Source organism: Podarcis cretensis, assembly GCF_951804945.1.
Source record: "Podarcis cretensis genome assembly, chromosome: 2".
NCBI lineage: Eukaryota > Metazoa > Chordata > Lepidosauria > Squamata > Lacertidae > Podarcis > Podarcis cretensis.
The window spans coordinates 22,593,545-22,617,741 of NC_137171.1; the positions used below are offsets into that span (position 1 = coordinate 22,593,545).

A 24,197-nucleotide genomic window follows, 5' to 3' on the forward strand; every position below is an offset into this window, starting at 1 on the left:
GCGAGCCAGAGCCGCACACGGAAACGCCGTTTACCTTCCCGCTGGTAAGCGGTCCCTATTTATCTACTTGCACCCGGAGGTGCTTTCGAACTGCTAGGTTGGCAGGCGCTGGGACCGAGCAGCGGGAGCGCACCCCGCCGCAGGGATTCGAACCGCCGACCTTTCGATCGGCAAGCCCTAGGCGCTGAGGCTTTAACCCACAGCGCCACCTGCGTCCCATAAGGTGTTAGATATTCTTAAAACCTCCACCCCTCCCAAACCTTGGACAGCTGTACCCAAAATGGTGTGCATTCCAATTCCAGCTTCTAACAAAAGGGCTGGTATCCACCGAAACAAGAACGCCAGTGGACCCTATAATGTGTTTTCATTTTCAGTGTGTACACCTCGTGTGCTTACCTTGTTGCCCTCTTCCAGAGATGTTTTTATCACCACTTTGAAGCGCCTTCAGCTAGCACAAGGGATGGGCTTCTTGGCCCTTTGCACAGGGAAAAGTCCCCTAAAGGGACTTTAGCCCTCACTCAGTGGTACACATACACAAATGATAGCATTAGGACAATCGTGGGAATGGCATAAGCCGTAGCTTTTTCCCGTCATAACTTGACTCAGCTGGATGGGTTGGGCCAAACATTTCTGATAACACACACGGGCTGCCAGACACAGAATTATTGCCAGAATGTCACGCCTGGCTACAGAGAGGCTGCATGCAATAAAAGTCACACAGACTTTTTCCAAAACCATGAAGTTCAGAGTCTAAAATTAACTAATGGCATCAATGAAGCTTTCAACGCAGCTCTCAGTCTGATGCCTATCTAACGTCCGCACTTGTATATTCTGACACACGTGTGACAAATGTAATAAGAAAAGATTCTGCCACAAATTACATTTGAGTCAATTCTTTAATTAAATACCTCATCAAATTCAGTGTAATAACATTTGAATGGGGAAGCATGGCCAAGGTTCTCCTAAACGCATTTGCCAAGGGACAAGTGTGGCAAAGAGCCTGCCACTGCTAAACTTTTAAAAAGGTGAGTCTTCAAAAGTGCAATGCAGCAAAAGGGAGATTAATTAGAATATATCGCATCGGCAAGACCCTGAGCGGCTCACTCTTTTTTTGTGGTTCGTAATAAACCTTGCTTGAAAAATCGATACCAATCCACAGAGGTAACAAGATTAGTCCCATCATCTGCCTATAGATCATTTAAAACAAGGAACATGACTTAAGCCATGTTTCATTGATATTAGTGTTCTTCACTTCTTTGTTATATGTAGCTTCATGGTTTTTGTGGCTAAATACATTAATAAATTATTGACTGGTGTTATATGTGCTTGAGCATTTACACATCACTTTCTGCTGGAGTCTACATCCTGCTTTTATGAGCAGCACAAATATCACAGTAGACAGACAGTAGAAGCTTTGCTAAAATCAATGGAAGCTTGAACCAGCATAAAGGCTGCCTTAGGATTACTGCCTTGGGAGTAAGTCCAATAAAAAGTGAGACTACTTATTGGACTATAAGCATTGCATCTTTTTGTATCATAGCAATCACTTTAAAATGAAATCCTTACTGTTGTCCTGAGCCAATCCACGCTACATGTTTTAAATGGAATGCCTATTATAAAAGATGTGCCACATATAAGTACAACATTTTCATCATCTTAGTGTCTTTTAAAATTTATCACAAATAAAGGAGAGGGACATTTTGAACTGGAATTATGGAATCCTGGCTTCCCTTCCCATACCCAGGAATCATTTCTGATTTCCAGATTTCCAGAGATATATTCAAGAGAGGATGGAATGGCAAAACACTGCAAATGTAAAATCAAGGTCTGTTTCAAATCCCAACCAAGGATCTAAAGAGTGGACTATGCAGATGTAACCCTTTGGGTAGATGTAATGTGCCAGCGAGGTGGAAATGAGATCATGCCCCCATTTCCAACATATGTTCAACGTAACTTCTGAAAAATCTAAGCATGTACAAACTGTCTGTGTGTACCCTTTGTGCAAGCAGGAATATGCAAGTGTAGTTTGTACATGTGGAGACTCTTTTAGACAGTGTGTTGAATGTCACAGAGGGTGGATACAGCAAGTGTGCTCCTGCTCTGCCCAGTAATATGACATCACAGTAATATGACGTCTTCACAGTCCTATAATGTATCAGTGATCTCTGCTTTGTGTCATCTGACTCATGGGAAGAACAGTAATTTATGCAGTGAACTATTAAGCAGCATATGAAAGAACCCTTGATGCAAGAAGTTGTTTGACAAAGAACAACTGGAGCTCACAGTTGCACTGGCATTACTCTTTTAGGAAAGTCAGAAACTTTGCACAGATATTCAACTTAAAATATAGTTATTTGGTTCAGCTGTGACATGCCCAGGTCTGCAGATGAGGTTGAGTCTCAAAAGCAAAGACCTGCTTCGTCAGACAGCTATAATAGTAGCACTTCTGTATATATAAAAAAGGCAAATCCTTTAAGGACTTATTTATTGTACACCTTCAGAAAGTGAATGCTGGGGGCAGACAATGGGTGTTTAATAATCATTTTCTACCCACCCACCCTAGCCACAGAGCACCAAGGCATTCCATGGATGATGCAAACAGGACATGAAATGTCAATGCTACTAAACACACTGGACATTTTTCCTGTGTGTGAAAGAGTGTCATGTTTGTAAGACACCCCTCTGTCCGGAAAAAAAACCCCACTCTGATGTTTTGCTACCAGCAGCATTTATGCCCACAAATCAATTGCCAGAGTGGCTTGCACCGTCTTCGGGGATCATAGGGAAGTGACCAGATGTAGCTTCACATTTTGGCAGGCATATCATCTCTCCATAAGGGTTTGGAGGACTGAAAACAAGAGAGGTGGGCAAACAGTCTCCATATGTACACACACATCTGTTGATTAGAATGGCATTAAAAACAAATACAGCTCAAACGTTGGGAGAGGGTACATCACTCTGGGCTCACCCACATCCTCATGCTTGTCCGATGGATGCAAAACACAGGTCCAAGTGGTTTTCCATTTGCCCTGCAGCTTTCCCCAGAAAAAAAACCACTCTTTACCACTAAACTGAAGCAAATGTCAATCTGTGGAAAGCCCTACTGAGGTTTGTAAAAACAGTAGGTTTCCTTGGAGGAAGCAGCGGGGCAAGTGGAAGTGTGGGTGAGCCCTATGCGAAGCAGTAGCAGTGGCAGAACAGCAATAACACTGTATAGATGGTGCTAGGTTCGCCCCACGGGGGTTACCAACAGCTCAAGCGAAATGTGACTTCTGAGAGCACCTAAATGCTGCAGAATGTTGGGAACTAGTAGATCGTCCTCCTCCTTGTTTTCACAGGTGTCTGTTGCCTGCTTTTCTAAGTCTCATCAGGAGAACTTTCTATTCGCTGCAAACAATGGGAAGAAAACACAGTAAGCACAAATCCAACATGTTGATCAAATATCACATCAAAATAGGACACTCCTCTGGACCCAATAAATAGATTGATAAAAATTAAAAACATGTAAAATCAATTTTGAAAAGTTATGCAATGCACATTGGGGAGGGGAGAGACTCCATCAGGCAAGGCCTCCTTCCATCTGCCTTGCTCTACCCTCTGCTTCTCAATGTGTATTGTATTGTTTTATGTACTGTGGCTTGCCGTTGTTTTATTGATTATAGTTTAGCTATTATTGTAACTGTTGAGGGGATTTCTGTTTAACTTTTATATGTTATTATTATTTTATACTATTCTAATTGATTGTTGAATGTTACTATTTTGATGTAGGCTGTCTATTTTAAAGTTATGTTTTATTATCACATTTTTGTATTGCATTAGATTGTTATAAGATGTACATTTTTTGTTTCTTCAGCTTGTAAACCGCCTTGAGTATTGTAAGATAGAGAGGCGGTATACAAATTAAAAATGATGATGATTATTATTGGCTAGGGCTGAAGGGAGTTGGAATCTAACAATATGTGGAGGGTTGCAGGTTCCCCACCCCTGAATTAGAGCCTGGAATATGTTCTAAAGACCTTTGACAAAGAAGAGAGTTTTTTCAAGCATGTGTTTTTCCTTCCCTACTGCATAATTACTGCACATCTGCAATGGTGGGCAACATGAATTGGTCAGCACCATCTCCCCTCAAGGCATTTGGGGTGGCTTTTCTGCCCAGCCAGCAGGTACCAATGGACATGTAAATACAGATGTACTTGAAAGTAAGGTTATCTGAGCAAAATGGACTGCTCCTTTCCACACAAAAGACATACCAAAGTGTACCTATAGTTTCCACTCTGTTGTCTTTATGTGGTTTTTAACTATGTCTCTCTTTGTGTCTCCACAACAACAGTGTAATGTTTTCCCTGGAATTTAAAATGGATGCCTTCAGCACAATAATTTGTTGTTCCATCATAAGTAGTTTCTTCTTAAATGTAAAGGTACCCCTGACCATAAGGTCCAGTTGTGACCGACTCTGGGGTTGCGGTGCTCATCTCGCTTTATTGGCCAAGGGAGCCGGCTTACAGCTTCCGGGCCATGTGGCCAGCATGACTAAGCCGCTTCTGGTGAACCAGAGCAGCGCACGGAAATGCCGTTTACCTTCCTGCTGGAGCGGTACCTATTTACCGTATCTACTTGCGCTTTGATGTGCTTTTGAACTGCTAGGTTGGCAGGAGCAGGGACCGAGCAACGGGAGCTCACCCCGTTGCGGGGATTCGAACTGCCGGCCTTCTGATCGGCAAGTCCTAGGCTCTGTGGTTTAACCCACAGCGCCATCCGCGTCCCATAGTTTCTTCTTAGGTACTGATGAAAACACTCACACCCCCTTCTTAGAGTAGCTGAGTTATTGAAAAGCATCTTTGCTGCAATTCAGAATTTTCCCAGAGCAGCTTGGTTCATTTGACCACAATGGCAGTAGAAGGTGTCCCAAATGGACAGCTGTTCAAAGAGGTAGATAGTAGATATCATCTTCCAACATGGCACCCTTTAAATCTATAGTAATTTAACACTGAAAGTATGTTCTGGCTGTATTTTGCTTTAGACCAAATAAAGCAAACTAACGAGACAAAGTAATGGAGGGGAAAACGTTGATAAAGTCAAGCTGCATTGCTGAAGCAAATCAAGCACAATACCAAATTAGTATTTGAAGAAGTGGTTGCTCATTGTTAAGATATTTCCTTTTCATATGTTTTCAGAAACTGGTGGCAGCTATTAAATAACACAGAAAGATTGCCAGCTCTGATTCCAGGAAGGAAACCCCCACCCAGTTCCTTTCTGAGTAATTCAAAATTTGCCCATGATACTTTCAAAACTAGCTTGAGACAGAATTCATTAAGGGGCAAGGAGCACTGTAGAAGCATCTGCAAACAGGTCCCATGCATGACATGCAATATATGACATCTATAATTCTGAATTAGAACAATTAGAAGAAGATCCATGAGGTCAAACAATGAGATTATTATGAGATGCAGGGGCATATATTAAATTCCATATATCCCTGCAGCTTTAAAAGTTCAAAGCAGTGGTTCTTACAGCTTCTGTTATAATCGATTAAAACATAAGAAAGAACTGATCCAATTTAAATTCAAAGCAGTTTGATACAATTTGAAAAGTGCAAAAAACAGACAAACAAAAACCCAGCTCTGACTGGTGTACTTTAAACTATGTTGGTGGTTTTTATGATCACAGCCCTTCAACATACATTTAAAGCACATGACCTTTCAAAGAATCCTAGGACCTGTAATTTCATCCTCACAGAGCTACAATTCCCAGCACCCCTTTAAAAAGCTATAGTCTCTAATATTCTTTGGGAGAAGTCATGTGCTTTAAATGTATATTGTGGATCTCAGGGCGGGGGGACATGCTTCTTGTAGGGAACTGGAGGCAATCATTACTATCTGCAGCATGTTTTTGCTGTGAGGAGACAGTGAAATACATTGTGTGTCTGCAATCTGCATCGGGTGAAACAGTCCTGGAACACCTTGCTTGTGAGAAGTGCCACTTGATTTTCCTCCCCACCCCACCCCCCACCTTAAATAAAATAAATGAAGCTTATGGCCCTTGTTTCTTGTGCACAAGCACTTGTCAAGGTAAACCCTTACGTTTCAAAAAACAGGAGGTGAAGAGAGCAAGGGCATCACCCACAGCAGCAGGGTTGCAGGATTTAAAGCTGGAGATCATTCACGTGCCTTGAAATCTTACAATGCTGAAGGAGATAAAAAGGTAAAGGGACCCCTGACCATTAGGTCCAGTCGTGGCCAACTCTGGGATTGCGGTGCTCATCTCGCTTTATTGGCCAAGGGAGCCGGCGTACAGCTTCTGGGTCATGTGGCCAGCATGACTAAGCCACTTCTGGCAAACCAGAGCAGCGCACAGAAACACCGTTTACCTTCCCACTGGAGCGGTACCTATTTATCTACTTGCACTTTTGACATGCTTTCGAACTGCTAGGGCAGTCATAATTTCTTCTCCTACCTGTTCCATGCCTGGCACAGTCACCCACCATCCTCCCCAGCTTGAGCACAGCCTCTCCAGGTATGCCACACTGTAAGAAGGTGGCAGGGTGGGTGGGTGAGAGGGTTTGGGATGGAATCGGTAGGAGAAGTTCAGCAGCCCGATCCCTGCCTCAGTGGGGTGTGTAAAAGTATATGGCTGTTCTCTGGTTTGGAATATGTCAACCCTAAAGACTCAGCCAAGTTAAGCACTAATAAGTTCCATTGTCTTCAACGTGAGAGAGCTTAAGGGTCTGTTTAACTTTCCCATCGAAACAAAAAGCATTTTTCAGCCCAACCCAAAGTGTGGTGACATAGATGTAAATCTAGCTAGATTCCAAAATTTGGTTGACACTTTTGTCATTTGGGGGAAATCTGTGCCCCTCTCACCCCCAAATCACCTTACCAAACAAATTCAGCTCTTTTGGGCTAAAATGGCACCACATTCTTACAGTGATGATGACAATAGATATATAGGATGTTGTCCTTACATACACTCTCTATCCATCTGATCTGTTTAAGGTCTTATAATTAAAACAGAATCTTTGAATAAGCCTAAGAGGCTATAAGAAGCCAGTACAAAGGAAGAATTGTTTTGGCGAGTTTTTGTTGCTTCTGTTGTAAAAGTTTTAGAGGTTAATGCCTTGGACAAATTCTTATTTTAAAGAAGGAGTGATTGGGGTAAACTATTAAATATCTTCTCCTACAAAGCCACTTAGATAGTAACCATCAGTCACTCTTGTTTATTCTTCCACCTATTGACGTTGACCAAAAATATGCTGCTTTAGAGTCAGAGTGCTTCAGTCGAAAGAGAATTAAATGGAAGAAAATACATTTAACAACATTGCGTGGCTCCTGGGAAAAAACTTGCACGCATGAGGAGCACTGATCCCACCCCACAAATACCTGCCTGGAAGCACTTTAACAACGAACAATGCAAGTCTAAGGCAACAGAGATATTAAATGCTAATCTGAAATGAACAGGGATGAGGTAACTACTGTTCCTCTGTTAAAATAGGTCTGTTTATATTCTAACTCTGTGACCTTCAGTCCTGTCCCAGTTGGATATAAAGAATACAAAGAGTTTCCTAATCTCATGAGGACTCGGATGCCTATTAAAAAGAACACCTATTAACAAGAATGTTTTTGTGTGCGTGTGTGCGTGCATGCACACATTTTCTGTCATGGAGTGATGCAACTGATGCTATTGTGATTCAGAGTCAGGACCTACTCACATCATTATGGGGCATTTGAATACCCTGAATGTGCTATGACTCATGTGTGCTTAGGGTCACGTGTGAAAGTGCAACCAGGCAAAGGATGTGACTTCCTACATCTGTGAGGCTTCGTTTGGAGACTTCCTTGTGAATCCAGTACCGTCTTCTGACCACACCCAAAGCTTACTGCTGTTGGTTTGCTACTCAAACAGATGCTCACAGCATCCCACTGCTAAATATCACTCTTTGAGCATTCATAAAGGCGAGCTGAAATATACTTGGAGTCGAGTGTGGATTTCATGCTCTTTATTCAGCTCATAGTGGTGCGGAGGAATGGAAGTTCCCCCAGAATGTCTGCTTTATATACATTATTTACACTATGGGCCCAACGTGATTGGCTAATTCCGGGATTCATCTGTAGGCCAATCAGGTTGTGGATTCACTTCCACCTGGAGCTGGATTGGGTGGCTCCTGTTGTCCTATAAGACTGCTGCATTCTGAATCCTATTGTTCTAGGACCAATCAGACTGCTGCAATCTGAATCCTATTGTTCTAGGACCAATCAGACTGCTGCATTCTGAATCCTATTGTTCTAGGACCAATCAGACTGCTGCATTCTGAATCCTATTGTTCTAGGACCAATCAGACTGCTGCCTTTGGGATCCTATTCAGCTCAGTACAAAACACAAGCCAAAAGCAGTATTCCACATGCAGAGGCACACAATGAGGTGGTCCTGGTCTGGGCAGCACCATGTGCTCAATTTCCCCCTGGCTTGTTTCTATAAACAGTGATCATGCACCAGGTGAGATAGGGGGAGGTAAAAAGACCCCCCTCAATCATATTGCTTCTGATGCTGTGATTGCCATGTTTCCAACCTAAGGAAAGCACAAGTACCACTGTAAGAGATCACTAAACAAGTCTTTAAAATATATATGCAATCTGTTTCTGACTACCCACATGGCAACTGGTTCATCTGTGTTCTGTGTTGTTAGAAAAGAAGGCTGTCTTTGTTGTAAAATAAGCATATATAACTAAGCATATCATACATGTGTTGTGTACGCAAGCTGTCATGGCGTGCCAGAGGCATTTTCTCTTCTAGTTATTATTATTATTTATTGAATTTATATGCCGCCTTATACCCGGAGGTCTCAGGGCGGTTCACAGAACAAAATCAAAATATAAAACCACAAAATATATAATCAAAATAAAAACAACAACCCAATAACCCCACTCCAGATCTATAAGTTGCTGTTCTCAGGGAGCAGCAAGAACTCCCTGATTCAGTCTTGTTGAAGGAATATGAACAAACATAATAATAATAATAATAATAATAATAATAATAATGCTTCAGGACCAAGCTAATCAATATGCTAGCTATACATATCTGTGCCCTTAAGTGTAGGGTTTGTTTCTTTACACAATTGCCAGAATTGGGTTGTATGTGTGTTTTTGAGGGAGAATCTGTATCAGGACACTAATGTGGAGAATAGGGAAGATTTTATCCCCCTGCAGTGTGATTCCAAACCAGATCCGACCCACCATACCTGCAATTTGCATTTATTTATTTTCATCCTACCTCCTCTACCTATTTCTCCCAAGACACTCAAGGTTAATGGGTTAATGGATGAAGCTAATGGGTGGGTTACATACATACATACATACATACATACATTTGTGTTTTTAGTTGTATTTGTTTTAATTTATATTATGGGCTACACTGGGGAAAGGTGCAGATATAAAATAAAAAAGGGAATAAATAAAAAAGCAATAATTAAATTCTTTCAAACATTAAAAAAAACCTATAATTTACAGAATCTCTCTCTAGTTGCTTTTTATTCATATTAGGTTTACCAGCTCAGTATATATACTGTAAGTATACATTGTAAGAATGAACAGAATACAGAAAGCATTTCTTAAAACAGAAATCTAGGCTTCTGCTTTGACAATCAAGTTCTTATCTCCCAAGTTCTTATGGCTGAAATAAAATGCATACTTACTGAATGTCTGTTTCCTCCAGCATCTGAAAATTAAAAAATCTAGTTTAGGAACTGGTAAGAGAGTTAACAAAACAGTGCAAATGTACACATCAAGGTACAAACAAGAGGTCTGGAATCCATTTTTATCTGAGTGCTTTCTATTTTTCACAGTCACATTTGCAATAAACATATAATGGAATCATAGAATTGTAGAACTGGAAGGGACCCCCAGGGTCATCTAGTCCAGCCCGCTTCAATGCAGGAATCTCAGCTAGATCATACATGACAGGTGGCCCTCCAACATCTGCTTATAAACCTGCAAGGAAGGAAAGTCTACCACCTCTCATGGAAGTCTGTTTCACTGCCAAACAGCAGGAATAACTTGCTGGCAGTTACAGATAGGTCATCTCTGATGATGCGTTGTACTGTTTTAACTTGGGAGCTGTATGTGATGACTAGAGGTGTTCTGTTATTTTCTTTTTTGGGTCTGTCTTGCAGCAAGTTCTCTCTGGGTATCAGTCTGGCTCTGTTGATCTGTTGTCTAACTTCATCTGCTGGGTATTTTAGTTCTGGGTATTTTAGGTCTGTTGACCATGTGTCCAGATGATAAAAATATCGTCAATGTATTGCAGGTACAAGAGAGGTTTGAGTGGGTAGGAGTTTAGGAAACGTTGTTCTAAATCCGCCATGAAGATGTTGGCATACTGTGGGGCCATGCGGGTGCCCATTGCTGTGCCCCATCAGAGATCTACAACCTCTCCTGGACAATGACAATTCTCTTTCTCAAGCTCTGGGAGGAAGACTTTTCATTGCCTACAGACAGCCACCCAATCTTAAACAACTCCTAACCCACAATAATACTACAACCAGACTTAACACGGACACTGGCACCAGAGCCTGCAATAAACCCAGATGCCAACTTTGCTGCCACATACACCCGGACAACACCATTACTGGCCGCAACAACATCACACATACCATCTCGGGACTATTTAATTGCTCATCGTCTAACATTGTGTATGCCATCAAATGCCAACAGTGTCCTTCAGCTCTCTATATTGGACAAACAGGCCAAACCTTACACCAAAGAATAAACGGACATAAATCCGACATCAGGAACCACAAGACAGAGAAACCAGTAGGAGAACACTTCAATCTCCCAGGACATTCTATACAAGATCTCAAAGTAGCTGTTCTATTACAAAGGAATTTCAGAAATAGACTGGAAAGAGAAGCTGCTGAATTGCAACTTATTACCAAACTTAAAACCACGGAGAGACCTGGTCTGAACAAAGACATTGGATTCTTATCTCATTATACATGACAAAGCCATTTTTCACCTTCTCACCCCTTGCTTTTTCCTGTAAGACCTATTGCAGTCGTTAATAGTCGTCAACAGGCTCATCACAGCTATCTGCCAATCACCCAATGCCACCACTCTTCTGAGTAATACCCCTCCCCACCTTCTCACTATATAGAAGGGTCTGGTGACTTCTGTTTCAGTGTATCTGAAGAAGTGTGCATGCACACGAAAGCTCATACCAAGAACTAACTTAGTTGGTCTTTAAGGTGCTACTGGAAGGAATTTTTTTATTTTGTTTTGACTATGGCAGACCAACACGGCTACCTATCTGTAACTGCCAGCAAGTTATTCCTGCTCTTTAATCGGAATCTCCTTTTTAAAAAGCTTTTACTGTCAAAGTGGTTGATTTTAATTTTGAAGTAGAAGCAAAAACTAACATTTTAATTGCTTTGCCAATTCCGTGGCATTCCTTTGTTGGTAACCATAGTGTGTTCTAATGTCTGATCCTGTAACAAAAATATGTAATTTGTCCCATAGTACAGCTTCCACACCCAAGGACTGGAAAGTGGCCAATATGACACCAGTTTTTTAAAAGGAATCCAAAGGGGAACTGGAAAATCACAGGCCAGATAGTGTAATGTCCAGTTCTAGGAAAACTGGGGGAAAGCATTATATTTTTAAACGTATATTGTTGTTGTTTTTATTACAGAAAATGTATCTTTAGAACAAAGAATTAACACCAGACACCTCCCACACCTGTTCCTGGGTGGAAAGCATTATCAAAGCTTATAGAAGAGCAAGATTTCTGCAAGGATACATCCATATTCACTAAACTTTTTTAGTTCTTTTGAGATTGTCAACAAGCATAGAGAGGTGATCCAGTCAACAGTGTGTACAGTACTTAGAATCTCAAACAATCTGCAATAAAATTCTGCATCAGATTCCTAAGTAAGCTTAGCTGTCACAGGATATGAGGGCGGGTCCTTTTATGGATCTGTAGATGGTTAAAGAACAGGAAGCAGAAAGTAGGAATGAAATGACAGTTCTCCCAATAGAGGAATGGAGGAAGTGGAATCCTAACAAAGATCAGTATTAGGACCTGCCCTTTTGTATTTGCTTATAAATGACCTAGAGTTAGGGGTGAGCAGTGAAGCAGCGAGGTTTGCTGATGGCACCAGGCTGTTCTCATCAAACTACAGCTCCCAAGGTTCGTTGAGGGAAGGTGTTACGGTGTGATATCTTTGTTAATTTATCCTGATTCCCTGTTTTGTGTTCCTCTTACCTTGATAACATTCATGAATAATTTGAAAGTGTATTCCATTCCATGTAAACTGCTTGGAGGTTTTTACAATGAAGCAGAAAACTAATTATGTTAAGCGAGAAGAGGAAGTCGGTCAACTCCTTTCAAAAATTATAATTGTAAATGGGAACAAATGATACAAAGCTAATGTAAGTTTTTACTATAGAGCAACCTACATATTATGCTCATTTCTCTTTCTGTGTGCAGAATAAAATAGGGTTGCCATATTTCAAAAAGTAAAAACCAGGACACCCCCCCCCCAAAGTTGTTGAGCTTTCTTTAGACAAATGCCACCTTTTGGGAATTCCACCTTTGAAATCCCAGTAATCTTGGACGTATGGCAGCCTTGCCCTTGCACAAAGTCCCAGTGCTAATTAAATGCTCTCCCACTATATTGTGCTGAAGTAGCTTCCAAACAGTCAGGAGTTGGCACTGATTCCAGTTCCCATTATACGCTCTGCCCACCAAAATACAGGGTTGGTCTTGTAATGTGAAGGGGGGAGATGTGCAGGCGGGGGGGGGGGGAGATGGAGTAGTTGACTCAACTCCGTAATTCATACTGACAGGTCATGATAACGTAGGCACAACATTCGGGATTGTTGAAGTAGATGCAGTTCAGAACAGCTCCTTTCACCAACAGTTAGATCAAAGAGCCATTTGAAATAAACAAATCTGAAACAATTTATTAAAGTCACATGTGGCATGTTAAGCATTGTACTACCAGGAAAGAGGAAATTATAAATTTTGTGTATTTCGAAAGCTTCGAATGAAGGGATGTTTGTTAATTATACTGTGGCTGGGTGGGTGTGGAAACCGGGGGAAACCAGCGGATATCCCATGTCTTTGTCACCCTAAATCAAAAGTCTAGGTGGCCAGCAATGTTTTACGAGTAGGTCTACAAGTATGTCTCATAGAGGTTTTTACAAGTGTGTCTTTATCTGCAACAAATTCTTTGGTGCAGATATCCTCCAACTTTAATAAAGTGATGCAATTAAATGATTGTTTAGCCCCCAAAATCTGACCTAAAACAAAAGCAATGGACATGGCTGCCAGGTTTCATTGCACCCTCTACAAGGCAATGAGGCATGAGTCCCAACTTTGAAAAACGAGAGATGCATTGCTCACATACCATATACAGCGGATATCCAGCTCCGTGGAATGCATGAAAACACTTATACATTCCATTCTGAATATTGTGTTTCCAACAATTTATTCACTGTTATCATCACCAGCTTTCCCTTCACTTTAAGAAAAAGGCCTAGACAACAAAACTGTGTTGAATACAATGGTGGGTGGTATTCCGCTAAGGGCTAATCCACACTTACCTTTTGCTCCGTGCTTTCCTGTCGGACACGGACCTTGAAAGCCCGGACCTGTGCCTAGAAATGCAGAACAAAAGTAAGTGTGGATGAGCCCTCTTTCCACCGGCAGAAAGATTTACGCTTGTGCAATGGAATTCCACCCCATCTCCAAATTTGCCCTCACCTAGAATAGATTTAGGGGGCATGCAGGGGGGAAGAGAATGGCATTCAATTGCACAACCGCAAATCCATGCTATACAGTTTAGCATTACAATGGGTGGTATTTAACTAAACATTACTCAGAGCAGACTTGTTGAAATTAATGAACCTAATGGTGCTGGAGGAGACTCTTGAGAGTCCCATGGACTGCAAGAAGACCAAACTGATCCATTCTTAAGGAAATCAGCCCTGAGTGCTCACTGGAAGGACAGATCCTGAAGCTGAGGCTCCAATACTTTGGCCACCTCATGAGAAGAGAAGACTCCCTGGAAAAGACCCTGATGTTGGGAAAGATGGAGGGCACAAGGAGAAGGGGACGGCAGAGGAAGAGATGGTTGGACAGTGTTCTCTAAGCTACCAGCATGAGTTTGACCAAACTGCGGGAGGCAGTGGAAGACAGGAGTGCCTGGCGTGCTCTGGTCCATGGGGTCACGAAGAGTTGGACACGACTAAACGACTAAACAACAACAACAAATGACTAAGTTAGGGCTATTCATTCCAATACTCATTCTACACTGAATAAAACTTAGCTCAGGGGTCGGCAAGGTTTACTTCACCTGGGCCGGTTCACTCTAGCGGAGATCCCTCCATGCGGAAGCGAGTCCCTGCGCCACACTGGTTTAACGCAGCACGTGGGGACACGCTGAGGGAGTGGCTTGGTTTGGGGGCAGCTCAGGGGCCGGTTAAACGACCCCGTGGGCTGCTTGCGGCCCATGGGCCTTAGATTGCCAACCCCTGACTTAGCTGAAGGACACCCAATGAAAATAACGGTAAAATGATCCAACTATTTTGCAAGTGTATACTCACAGATGGAATAATCTTTGGATTAGCATATGAGAAGTTTAGAGGCTCTTTCAATGGCACATACTTTACTGTGGCCTTCTGTTAGGAAACATCTCAGTTCCAACAAGAGGGCGCTTTGGAGGGGTAATGTCTGGAGTCTGAAAGCAGGAAACTGGTAGAACAGGTTTCCTGAGGCACAAAGCCACTTCTAGGGTCTTATTCCAAAGTGAGAAAGGCAGCAAGGATTTCTCAGGCCTCTCTCCGCTTGAGAACATTTGTTTTTCCACAGCATATTGTGGGTGGCAATGGGACCCTGTGAGCGTTTCCTGTCTGGACACTGAAACCACCTCCCAGCAACTGACTCATTTTTCCAGTGCAAGTACCCATGCAGAAGCTTGTTGATCAGGTTTTCCTTATCCCAGGTTATAAGGAAAAAGAAGAACGGATTTCTGCATGGTCTGATTCTCAAATTTTAGATGCATTAATTTGAAACGGCTTCAAGGGAGAAGAGAATTTAATGGGGATACAATAGCTGAGACAGTCCTCCTTAAAAAAGGCATTCACAGGATCTTATAAGTCTGCTGGCACACAGCAACCATGTGAAAATTCTGGAGTGCTGGCTCCATGGTCAAGGGGAAGCGATGTACACCAATGCATGTAAAAAGTTCAGTCCTGGGTGTAATACTGGGCAGCTGAAGTTGTGAATTGGCCCTCATTTAGGACCTCTTCCCATCACAGCTGGCTTTGAAGAGCCTATGGGGAAAGTTCTTACAGTGATCCTCCAATGGCCTTGGGCGGGTGAAATATACTCAGAGTCGAGAGTGGATTTCATGCTCTTTATTCAGCTCATAGTGGTGAGGAGGAATGGAAGTTCCCCCAGAATGTCTGCTTTATATACATTATTTACACTATGGGCCCCACGTGATTGGCTAATTCTGGGATTCTCCTGTAAGCCAATCAGGTTGCGGATTCACTTCCACCTGGAGCTGGATTGGGTGGCTCCTGTGGACCAATCAGACTGCTGCATTCTGAATCCTATTGTTCTAGGACCAATCAGACTGCTGCCTTTTGGATCCTATTCATCTCAGTACATAACACTAGGGTTACATGATGCTGGGCAGGCCTGCAGTGCTAAACAGAGGTGGCAACAGTGGGATCAACAGACCAGGAAGTAGCAGCACACAGAGGCGGAGCTAGCTGCTCTAGCACCCGGAGCGGCGCACATGCTGTGCACCTAGGGGTGGGGCTAGCTGTCCACGGGGGCAGGGCTAGCATCCAGCGGGTGGGGCAATGGTGTCACCCCCCCTCAGGGATGACACCCAGGGCAAACCGCACTCACCACACCCCCTTCCTCCGGCCGTGGCAGCGCATAGAGCAGCATCTGCAACAGCCGGAAGTATGAGGCAGGGACACGAAGCGCCGCAATTGCTTCTCTGTGTACCAGGCAGCTTCAACAGGCCACTGCAACTTCCCACAATGTGGCCAGACGCCATGGAGTGCCACTGCAGATCAGTGATGGCATGTTGCGCCCAAGTATTTTAAGGCGCAAGGAAAATGACACAGCTGCTCACCGCAGCTATCCAGCACTCAGGCAGTAGCAGAAGTAGCAGTGGTGACATTGAGAGGAGTTCTGGGGGTCTGCAGCAAACCACCATTCAACTCTCCCACCAAGGAGCCTAGGCCCTGATGTAACATTGCTGCAAAGTGACACTACTGCACGGTTCCTGGGTGAAAACGGCCAAATAAAACAAAGAGCCAAAAGCAGCATTAGGCTACAAGTGCATTAGAACATCCCTGCACCTTGAAAATGCTTGCTGGAAGAGACTCCAACTACAAATGGGCAATGGAATCCCTACTCCAACATATTGTCTCTTGGCAGGCAACATTCCAGACACCTTCTTAGAAAAGAGCCCACCACACATCTGACAAATCTGGTGACATCAGAGAGACGGGAAGGAAAGGAGGAAAGAAGGAGAATTCACAGGTATGAATCACTTTTTCCTACTGGAACGTGAGTCAGCATCCCTCCAGGCTAACTTCCTGGCAAGTGGGTCACAGTTACTTACCAAGAAGAAAAGGTCAAGGCAGGGAGGAAACTGGTGTGGTGCAAACACATCAATACGTAGAAGCACCGGATTGGTTCCACTGGTGCATTTGCACCGTCCTGACTTCTCTGACATAATACCTCTCCCTATTTCCCTCCCTGTAAGCAACACTGACCTACCTGCCAGTAAGCTAGAAAAACGGCTGTGCACCACCTGGCAGATGAATTTTGCTGCTAAGGGGAGGGAAAGTATGCTCTGGGACAGGTGTCAGCAACTTGCGGTCCATGGGCCGGAAATGGCCCGCAGAGGCTGTTTAACTGCCCCATGAGCTGCCACAGAACTGAGCCACCCATTCGGCAAGTCCCCGTGCCGCTAACCGGTGTGGCACAGCACAGGGACTCATTTCCGCGGCGTCGGAAATTGCGTCTGTGCATGTGCAGATGCCAGAATTTGCATCTGCGCATGTGCAGACTCGCACAGATGCCGGAAATTGCTCACGCAAACTTGCTATCCGGCCCACAGAGGGGGCTCCGCGGGACTGATCTGGCCCAGGCAAGGTAAACCTTGCCGACCCCTGCTCTGGGAGGTGCCTTCAGAAAGGAAAAGGACACATACTCTTCCCCACGGCTGATGGCTGGATCATTCAGATTTTGGCCCCCTCAACGCATATGCTGCAACACTGCCTCCAAAGCAGAGCTCTTTAGTTTGTCCCATAGGAAATTCATGAGTGTTATACTTCTAGAGGCATACAGATGGGAACTAAATTTGCTTTTTGCTCATATTGTTCCAATAAGTTTGATGCAGAAGCACACGAGGCCACTGCCTTGCTGAAGTTATACTAGATGAGAAGCTCTCTGGGAACCATCTTGGGTTCAATGACAGAAGAAAGTAGGGGTGTACTGTAATAAAATAAATAAGAATCAACACCTTATCCTAGCTGCAGAGTTCTGCCATGGATTCTTCATTGGCTATACTCTAAAGAGTGGCAGAATGTTAAAGAGCTCTGTTGCAAGGCTCCCAATTTGGAAGAGCTTTAAATGTGTCTCCAAAGCCAGGAAATTTAGTCACCCCCATTTTTAACACCCTGCCTTCTTTATGAGCCATGCCTCATCTGGGTGTGTGCTTCTTTATATAAATGCTATCAATAATCATCTCCATACACAAAGTCAACATGGTTCTGTTTCAGTAAGTAATGCAGTAAGCCTCCAAAATGGCTTTGCTGTTGTGTGATGCCCTGCTTATCTGTTTGAAACACTTTTCCTGTGTATCAGTCAGGAAAAGCAGGCGCAATTAGAACAATACACTGTTATTACATTTCCAAAAATAACTGAAGCTGTAGCTGGGTATGTGTAGGAGAGAAGGTGGAATGCAAGATTAAGGGGGTGCTTGCTTATCGTCAGCCTAATCCAGCTCCCACTTTTAATCAAATCTCATTTCACTGGACTTCCTGGCTCTACAACAAAGTATTGATTAAAAGGATTTTAAGTAACATATGCCCTTCTCAAACCCATTTGAGCAGATAAACTAAATAATGATAGTAAGTTTGGTTTACTATAAAGTTTTAAAACTATAAGCTTCCCCAAAGGAGATTTATTGTGGAAGTTATACCAATTCTCACTTTGCCGTTTAATAGGGTACAAAGCAGAGAAGCATTCATTTTCTTGAGAGGCAGATCTCAAGTGCAAGCTGATTTAAATCTTGCAATTATCTTATTAGTATAGAGCTGGATATTACACTTCAAGAAGTTGGGGGATATGTTTGCAAGGTTAGGCCACTAAAAAACTGGAGGACAGTTCCAGACTCTCCAAATGTTCCTATTTTACAATGACACCCCTAATTTAGAGAAGCTGTCCTGGTTTCTAATTTAATCCCGGAATGTCCCACTTTTCCTTAGGATGTCACTACAGTGGTACCTTGGGTTACATACGCTTCAGGTTACATACACTTCAGGTTACAGACTCCGCTAACCCAGAAATAGTACCTCAGGTTAAGAACTTTGCTTCAGGATGAGAACAGAAATCGTGCTCTGGCGGCATGGCAGCAGCAGGAGGCCCCATTAGCTAAAGTGGTGCTTCAGGTTAAGAACAGTTTCAGGTTAAGTACGGACCTCCGGAACGAATTAAGTACTTAACCCGAGGTACCACTGTATTTTCATTGGAGAAATGTTGGAGGATATGGAGTTATCCAACTCCCGAGCCGTCTGAAGGCAATCCTGTATAGGGAAGGTTTTATTTAATGTTTAATGTTTTAATATATGTTGGAAGCTGTCCAGAGTGCTAGGGCAACCCAATAAGTTGTGTGGTGTATACATAGCGAAATTATCATTATGGAATGGGGACGTCGCTATTTTCATCGGAGAAATGCTGGAGGGTATGTAGTTCTTGGCAGCCTTGGAAGAATTCTGTGCTCAGTAACATTTCTTCACATGCGCTACCCTAAATGTTTAAACTGGCGTATTCATCTGTAAGGTAAAAGGTAAAGGTAAAGGACCCCTGGACGGTTAAGTCCAGTCAAAGGCGACTATGGGTTCCTGTCAGGGAACTGCCATCAGAGCTGGAGGCGGAGGGAAGGCTCCAGAGGGATGCCGGAGAGGGTCCCAGGAGGGAGAGAGGCAGCCCATCTGCTGGGGAAGGATATCAGCGTAACACCAGTGGAGAAGGGGGGCAGAGAGGGGATTTGGAGAGGAGGCTCCAAGACTCTTCGCCAGAAACCAGCGGGGAGAGCATGGGTACTCCGCTGCCTACTCCCTCCCTGTGCAGAAGACTTCCGCGCAGGGAGAGTAGGAGGAGACTTGGCGTCAAAGAACTTCTTTGCTGGAAGAGATTCAAAAAACGCCCACTGACGGATTCTGCCAGCGACTGAGACAGCCACGAAGTGAAGGGCTGTCCAGACAGAAAGGGTTCAACCAGACAACCAAGCCAAGAGTGGCGGCAACTTACGCACAAGCAACCCCTAGAACCATTACAGTTCCTTTTTGTTGCAGTCTAGTATGAACAAGAATGAAGCCTAGAGTGACCTATGCAGATGAAGAGTAGTGTCAGTGTTACGGAGCAGGCAAAATCGGCCAGTTTTTGATTGCATTGATTTTTCATTGTCCAATCTTAAATTCAGTTCTCTACATTTCCACAAAAGTTTGGTTGGCAGAAGGGGAAGATTGGCAGAACCGAGTTGGCTAAGTTGAACAGAAGGATACCTCTGCTTGTTCCAGCAAACACGCTCCCCAGACCAGGATAAGGGGGGCTTGGATTGCTCTGTTAGCAGCTCTTTCGTAAGTTTCCAAATGAACTCGTCGTAAATACTTTCTTCCTCAAAGAAACATATAAAAATGCCACATGGGTTCTGTATTATTTATGTGTTTGATCTTTTCCCCTGGCCTTACTTACCATTAGTAGCTTTTCTGATTTCAGTATAAACCGTTTCAGGCTTCTGTACAACAGGAGCTGGAGAAGGTATCAATATAGAATCAGTTACTTTGCGGTGCGTGTTTTAAAACTGCCCTGTCATCTCAAAAGAAGGAAGCACGTGGCTACCAATTAGGAAAATGGCCTTTACTATCTGTCCATACCTGAAAGTGCACTATAAATAGATGCAATGTTTATCCAAAACCCAGGTGCAATTTTGGATTCTGATACACAAATATGAGCAAAACGTACCTCAGTAATTTTCCAATTATTTAGCCAATTCTGTTTATGGCGCAACACAAAAGCAACCATAAACAACGAAGCAAGGCTTCAGAGCCAGCCTCCTGACAGCAGCATTACTGCCACTTACCCGCAGAGGCAAAGTTGGAGTAGTGAAAGCGCAGCAGCCTGCCCACCCCAGTTGCACTTAAGTAGCAGCAATATCATTGTCAGGAGGGTAGTGCTGCAGCAGCAGCACCCCTCCAGCCCCTTCAGGTGCAACGAAGTCAACGAGGCAGCCCTTAGTGGGAGGAAGTGTTTGAAGAGTCGGGTCTTATAGCTGACAAAATATATGTCACTTCCGTAAATCGGATCACTGTGCTCTGTGGAAAATAAGTTGCCTAGCTGAGCTGCTGGCCACAAACCTATTTGACTGCCGAGCCAAGGAGATAAGTAACTCTACAGCCTTTAGAAGACATCTGAAGGCAGTCCTGTATAGGGAAGTTTTTAAATGTTTAATGTTTGGTTATGGTTTTTATATATGGTATGTTGGAAGCTGCCCAGAGTGGCTGGGGCAACCCAGTCAGATCGGTGGGGTATTAATAATAATAATAATAATAATAATAATAATAGAATAGGACATCCCTATTTTCACCAGAGAAATGTTGGAGGATATGTTATGAAGTAGCAGAGTATTGCTGAACTTTTAATACCAACCATTTCAAGAAATGTGCACGTTTGTTTTTAAAACACACCATTAACCATACACTTCTGTCCAGTTGTTCTAAATTTGGTTTGGTTATTTTTTACGTTTACCAGCATATCTCTGCCAAAATGTTTGAGACTGGCAGCAATGCCAGTGGTTTTTGACTGTTTGGGTCAAAGCAATGCAGGATCTGTGCCGCTGCCTTTTCCTATTTCTTCCTCCTGATGGTTTGCCAAAGAGGTCTTCTAACAAGCAACATCCTTGATTCAGACAATTCATCCCCTGCCAAGTCCTGTTTGGCTCAAGATATTGACACTGAGCTGGCCATCTAGGGGCTTTCACTCCCAGGAACAAATCCCACAGACCAAGCATGCTGCTTCGTCCATTGGGATAAAAAGTTAGTTTGACACCAGACCAGACACAGGCTAATGTTAACAAGTAAAACTAATCACTGGTCAATATAATAATCATATTGTGGCACAAAGACTATCATCAGTTAGACTATTTCTTAATGCCATACATGTAAGCCTTTTTTTTCTTAAAGAGTAAAAACTCAGCTGCTATTTATATGGCTCCATGCAGATGATAAGCCTATAAATCAATTGACCTACTACACTCAGCCTGGGAATGACATATTCATGCTCGTATTATTGAAAAAGGAAAAGTGCTGGCATACCATTTTGCGGGGAGAGCAACATTGCAATGGCTGCTCCTTTTTGCCTACACTTCCATACACAACACAAGGACACATACTCAGCATATTATTGTTACTGTGAAAGTGGATTAACAGTGATCTTATCTCTGTGACTACAGAATGGATCACCATGAGTTGTGCTAGAATCAAACACTGAAGAATATGGGGAGCCATTCAGAAAAAAAGGAACCCAACTGTTATCTGGGAATGCATAATAAAGCTACCATGTCTTCACTTGTTTTCCCCTTTTCCTGTGGGATTTTTGGACTCTGGTTATAGTATGTGGGTTAGCTCACTTCCCTAACCCATTCTTTTTTTCTGAAATACCAATGGGAAGAATGCACCTTATGTACGCCTGCTCTCTGCAATTAGGATGGTGTGGATTCATCTATAGGGGATGCAGGGGGTATGTCAAGGGCTGCGAGCAGAACTGCATGGTTCTGATGTCCTTTCTGGATTTCTGACTATATGCAGGTGGCTGCAGTGTCCTGTTTATGAAGAAACACCTGCTGATCCTTGACGTGGAAGCTTTATTTCTTCCTGTTTACTAGTAGTGTGGAACAACGGTTTTAAGATATAATCCTGCTCCTTCTAAAATGAATTGGGAAATACTACTCAATGGTAAGCTCATTGCTCTTCCTGCTATATGTAACGGCACAAGTCAGCTATTTAGTTACCTCTGTAAGCATCAGCAGCCGACACTTCCACGACAGTATATTCCACCTCGGAATTCTCAAGATCAGGTCCTGCCCCAAAAATAGCAAGAAGATGTTTCTTTGTATTGCACTCTGAACTTGCTGAGGGCCTGTTTTTTTGCTATCTCTGGAATAAACCAGTCACACTCCCATTGACTTTAGAGGATGCAAAAACAAAGCTTGTGTACACTACATCTGCAATTCAGATTTTTTTAGTTTTCCCCCTCCTGCTTTGGAATCCCAATAAATGCAGCAGATTTTCCCTCCACCCAGAGAGTTGGAGAGACTTGTAGGGACTTGCTTTTGCCATGTACTGTATGTGTGGAGAGGAGGAGGAGGAGGAGGAGGAGAAGCCATGATACATTTGACCTGACCTCTCCTTCCACAGAATCTCTCCCCCTTTATTTGGGGCTCTGAAACAAGAAGTGGCAACTTCAAATACATATTTAATATTGTGTTTTAATTTTAAGTAAATATGGATCCCACCTTTCAAATAAATTGCTGCTGAAGAAGCAACCCATGAAAGAGCCATGCCTGATAACTTGCAATTAGATTTATTTATATTTATTTATAGTTGTTACTTCTCTCAGAGGATATGTATTTATTTTAAAATATATAAATAACATGCAGATCTTAATTCATTCAACAATGTGCTATTTATAACTGTTTGATTAACAGGAGGCTGTGCTTAAAAGTTCTTTGAGTAGGCAGTATCAGCTAATTTTAAACCAAGCAAAAAGGAAGTCTAGCACAAAGTCTGACACAACCCAATGTGTAATGGAGGTATCAGTCTTTCTAAGAGCTAGACTAGAGGATATATTAACTACCTATCTGTGCCCTTAAGTGCAGCATGTTTAACACAAATTGCAGGTGTGATCTCTCCAATCTGGATTGAGATCCTAGCATGTGGAGTTTTAGCCAATTGCCCCTTCTCTGACTCCAACATGGATCGAGGAGCCCATGCCTGTAATTCATATATGGAACTAAATCTATAATGTGCCAGTAGAATCTAGCAAGACTTGACAACAGCTAACTTGAGCTTTTCTACTCAGTCATTGGATTGACAATCAGTATAAAACATGGCAGGGATATATCTAAGCATTAAAAGCATTTGCTCATATGCTACACTAATAGTGTTGACCTTGTGTCAACAAAACATATGGTGGAAGGTGGCAGGTTTGCTTTGCTGTGGGGACGTTGTTGGTGGGTGATAGAAATAATAATAGATCTCTTTGCATATTCAAAATGTCAAGTGATGTCAAAGCAGCAATGATAAAAAGAAGTGGGTAAGGATCGAAAGGTCCCTCTAAAATATTTTAACACTTGTAAAACAGGAACAAGCCTGATTGGGCTTTCTGTGGAATCTTTCAGTATCTGAATCCAAGTGGCATCCATGTAAATTGTTGTATTTTGAAATTTATCCCCGGAAAAGATATACAAGCAGAGTGAAATCACTCCAAGCTGGAATACATTCTGTTCTAATCCTCAATGAACTATACTCTCTTGGAAAGTTAGAAATACACTGAAAAATAAAATCCCAGAAATTACCTTGACCATCCTCGTTTGATTTTAAATTATTTTTTTCACCATCTTCATTATAACCTGACCCTAAAATGTTAAAAAAACAAAACAAGAGATGAGCAGACAAACTAATTAGCAGCAGTTTTAAAAACAGCTACAACTCCCTTTTAAGCACAATATTTGTATCATCACATATCACGTATAGAAAGTCTTAACCTGGGGTTTTGCCCTCCACAGTCTCCAGTGTGCCCCATCCTTGAATCTTCCTTATCCTTGCCTGCTATAAATACTCACAGTCAGGCCCCTCATTTGATTCTTGAGCTATGCTCTGCAGCCTGCTCCACTG

General features: G+C 42.8%; 1 protein-coding gene and 1 long non-coding RNA gene across 5 annotated transcripts in view; one reads left to right on the forward strand and one right to left on the reverse strand.

The window, feature by feature from the left end:
- Positions 1-877: 877 nt before the first annotated feature.
- Positions 878-24,197, reverse strand: part of PECAM1 (platelet and endothelial cell adhesion molecule 1) — a 46,032-nt gene continuing 22,712 nt past the window's right edge. Inside the window, exons 12-17 of one of the 4 annotated variants that reach the window (XM_079965428.1) lie at positions 23,879-23,938; positions 22,313-22,381; positions 19,999-20,055; positions 13,593-13,646; positions 9,686-9,708; positions 878-3,387 (exon numbers count right to left, since the gene is read on the reverse strand). In XM_079965428.1, coding sequence (XP_079821554.1) covers positions 3,358-3,387; positions 9,686-9,708; positions 13,593-13,646; positions 19,999-20,055; positions 22,313-22,381; positions 23,879-23,938 — 293 coding nt within the window. In that variant the 3' untranslated portion in view covers positions 878-3,357. The remainder of the gene's footprint in view (positions 3,388-9,685; positions 9,709-13,592; positions 13,647-19,998; positions 20,056-22,312; positions 22,382-23,878; positions 23,939-24,197) is intronic. The other 3 variants (XM_079965430.1, XM_079965429.1, XM_079965431.1) reach the window with 3 other exon arrangements.
- On the forward strand, positions 3,394-12,377 carry LOC307210138. The gene is made up of 3 exons (XR_013835862.1): positions 3,394-5,817; positions 6,430-9,325; positions 11,677-12,377. It is a non-coding gene; the product is annotated as an uncharacterized lncRNA (long non-coding RNA).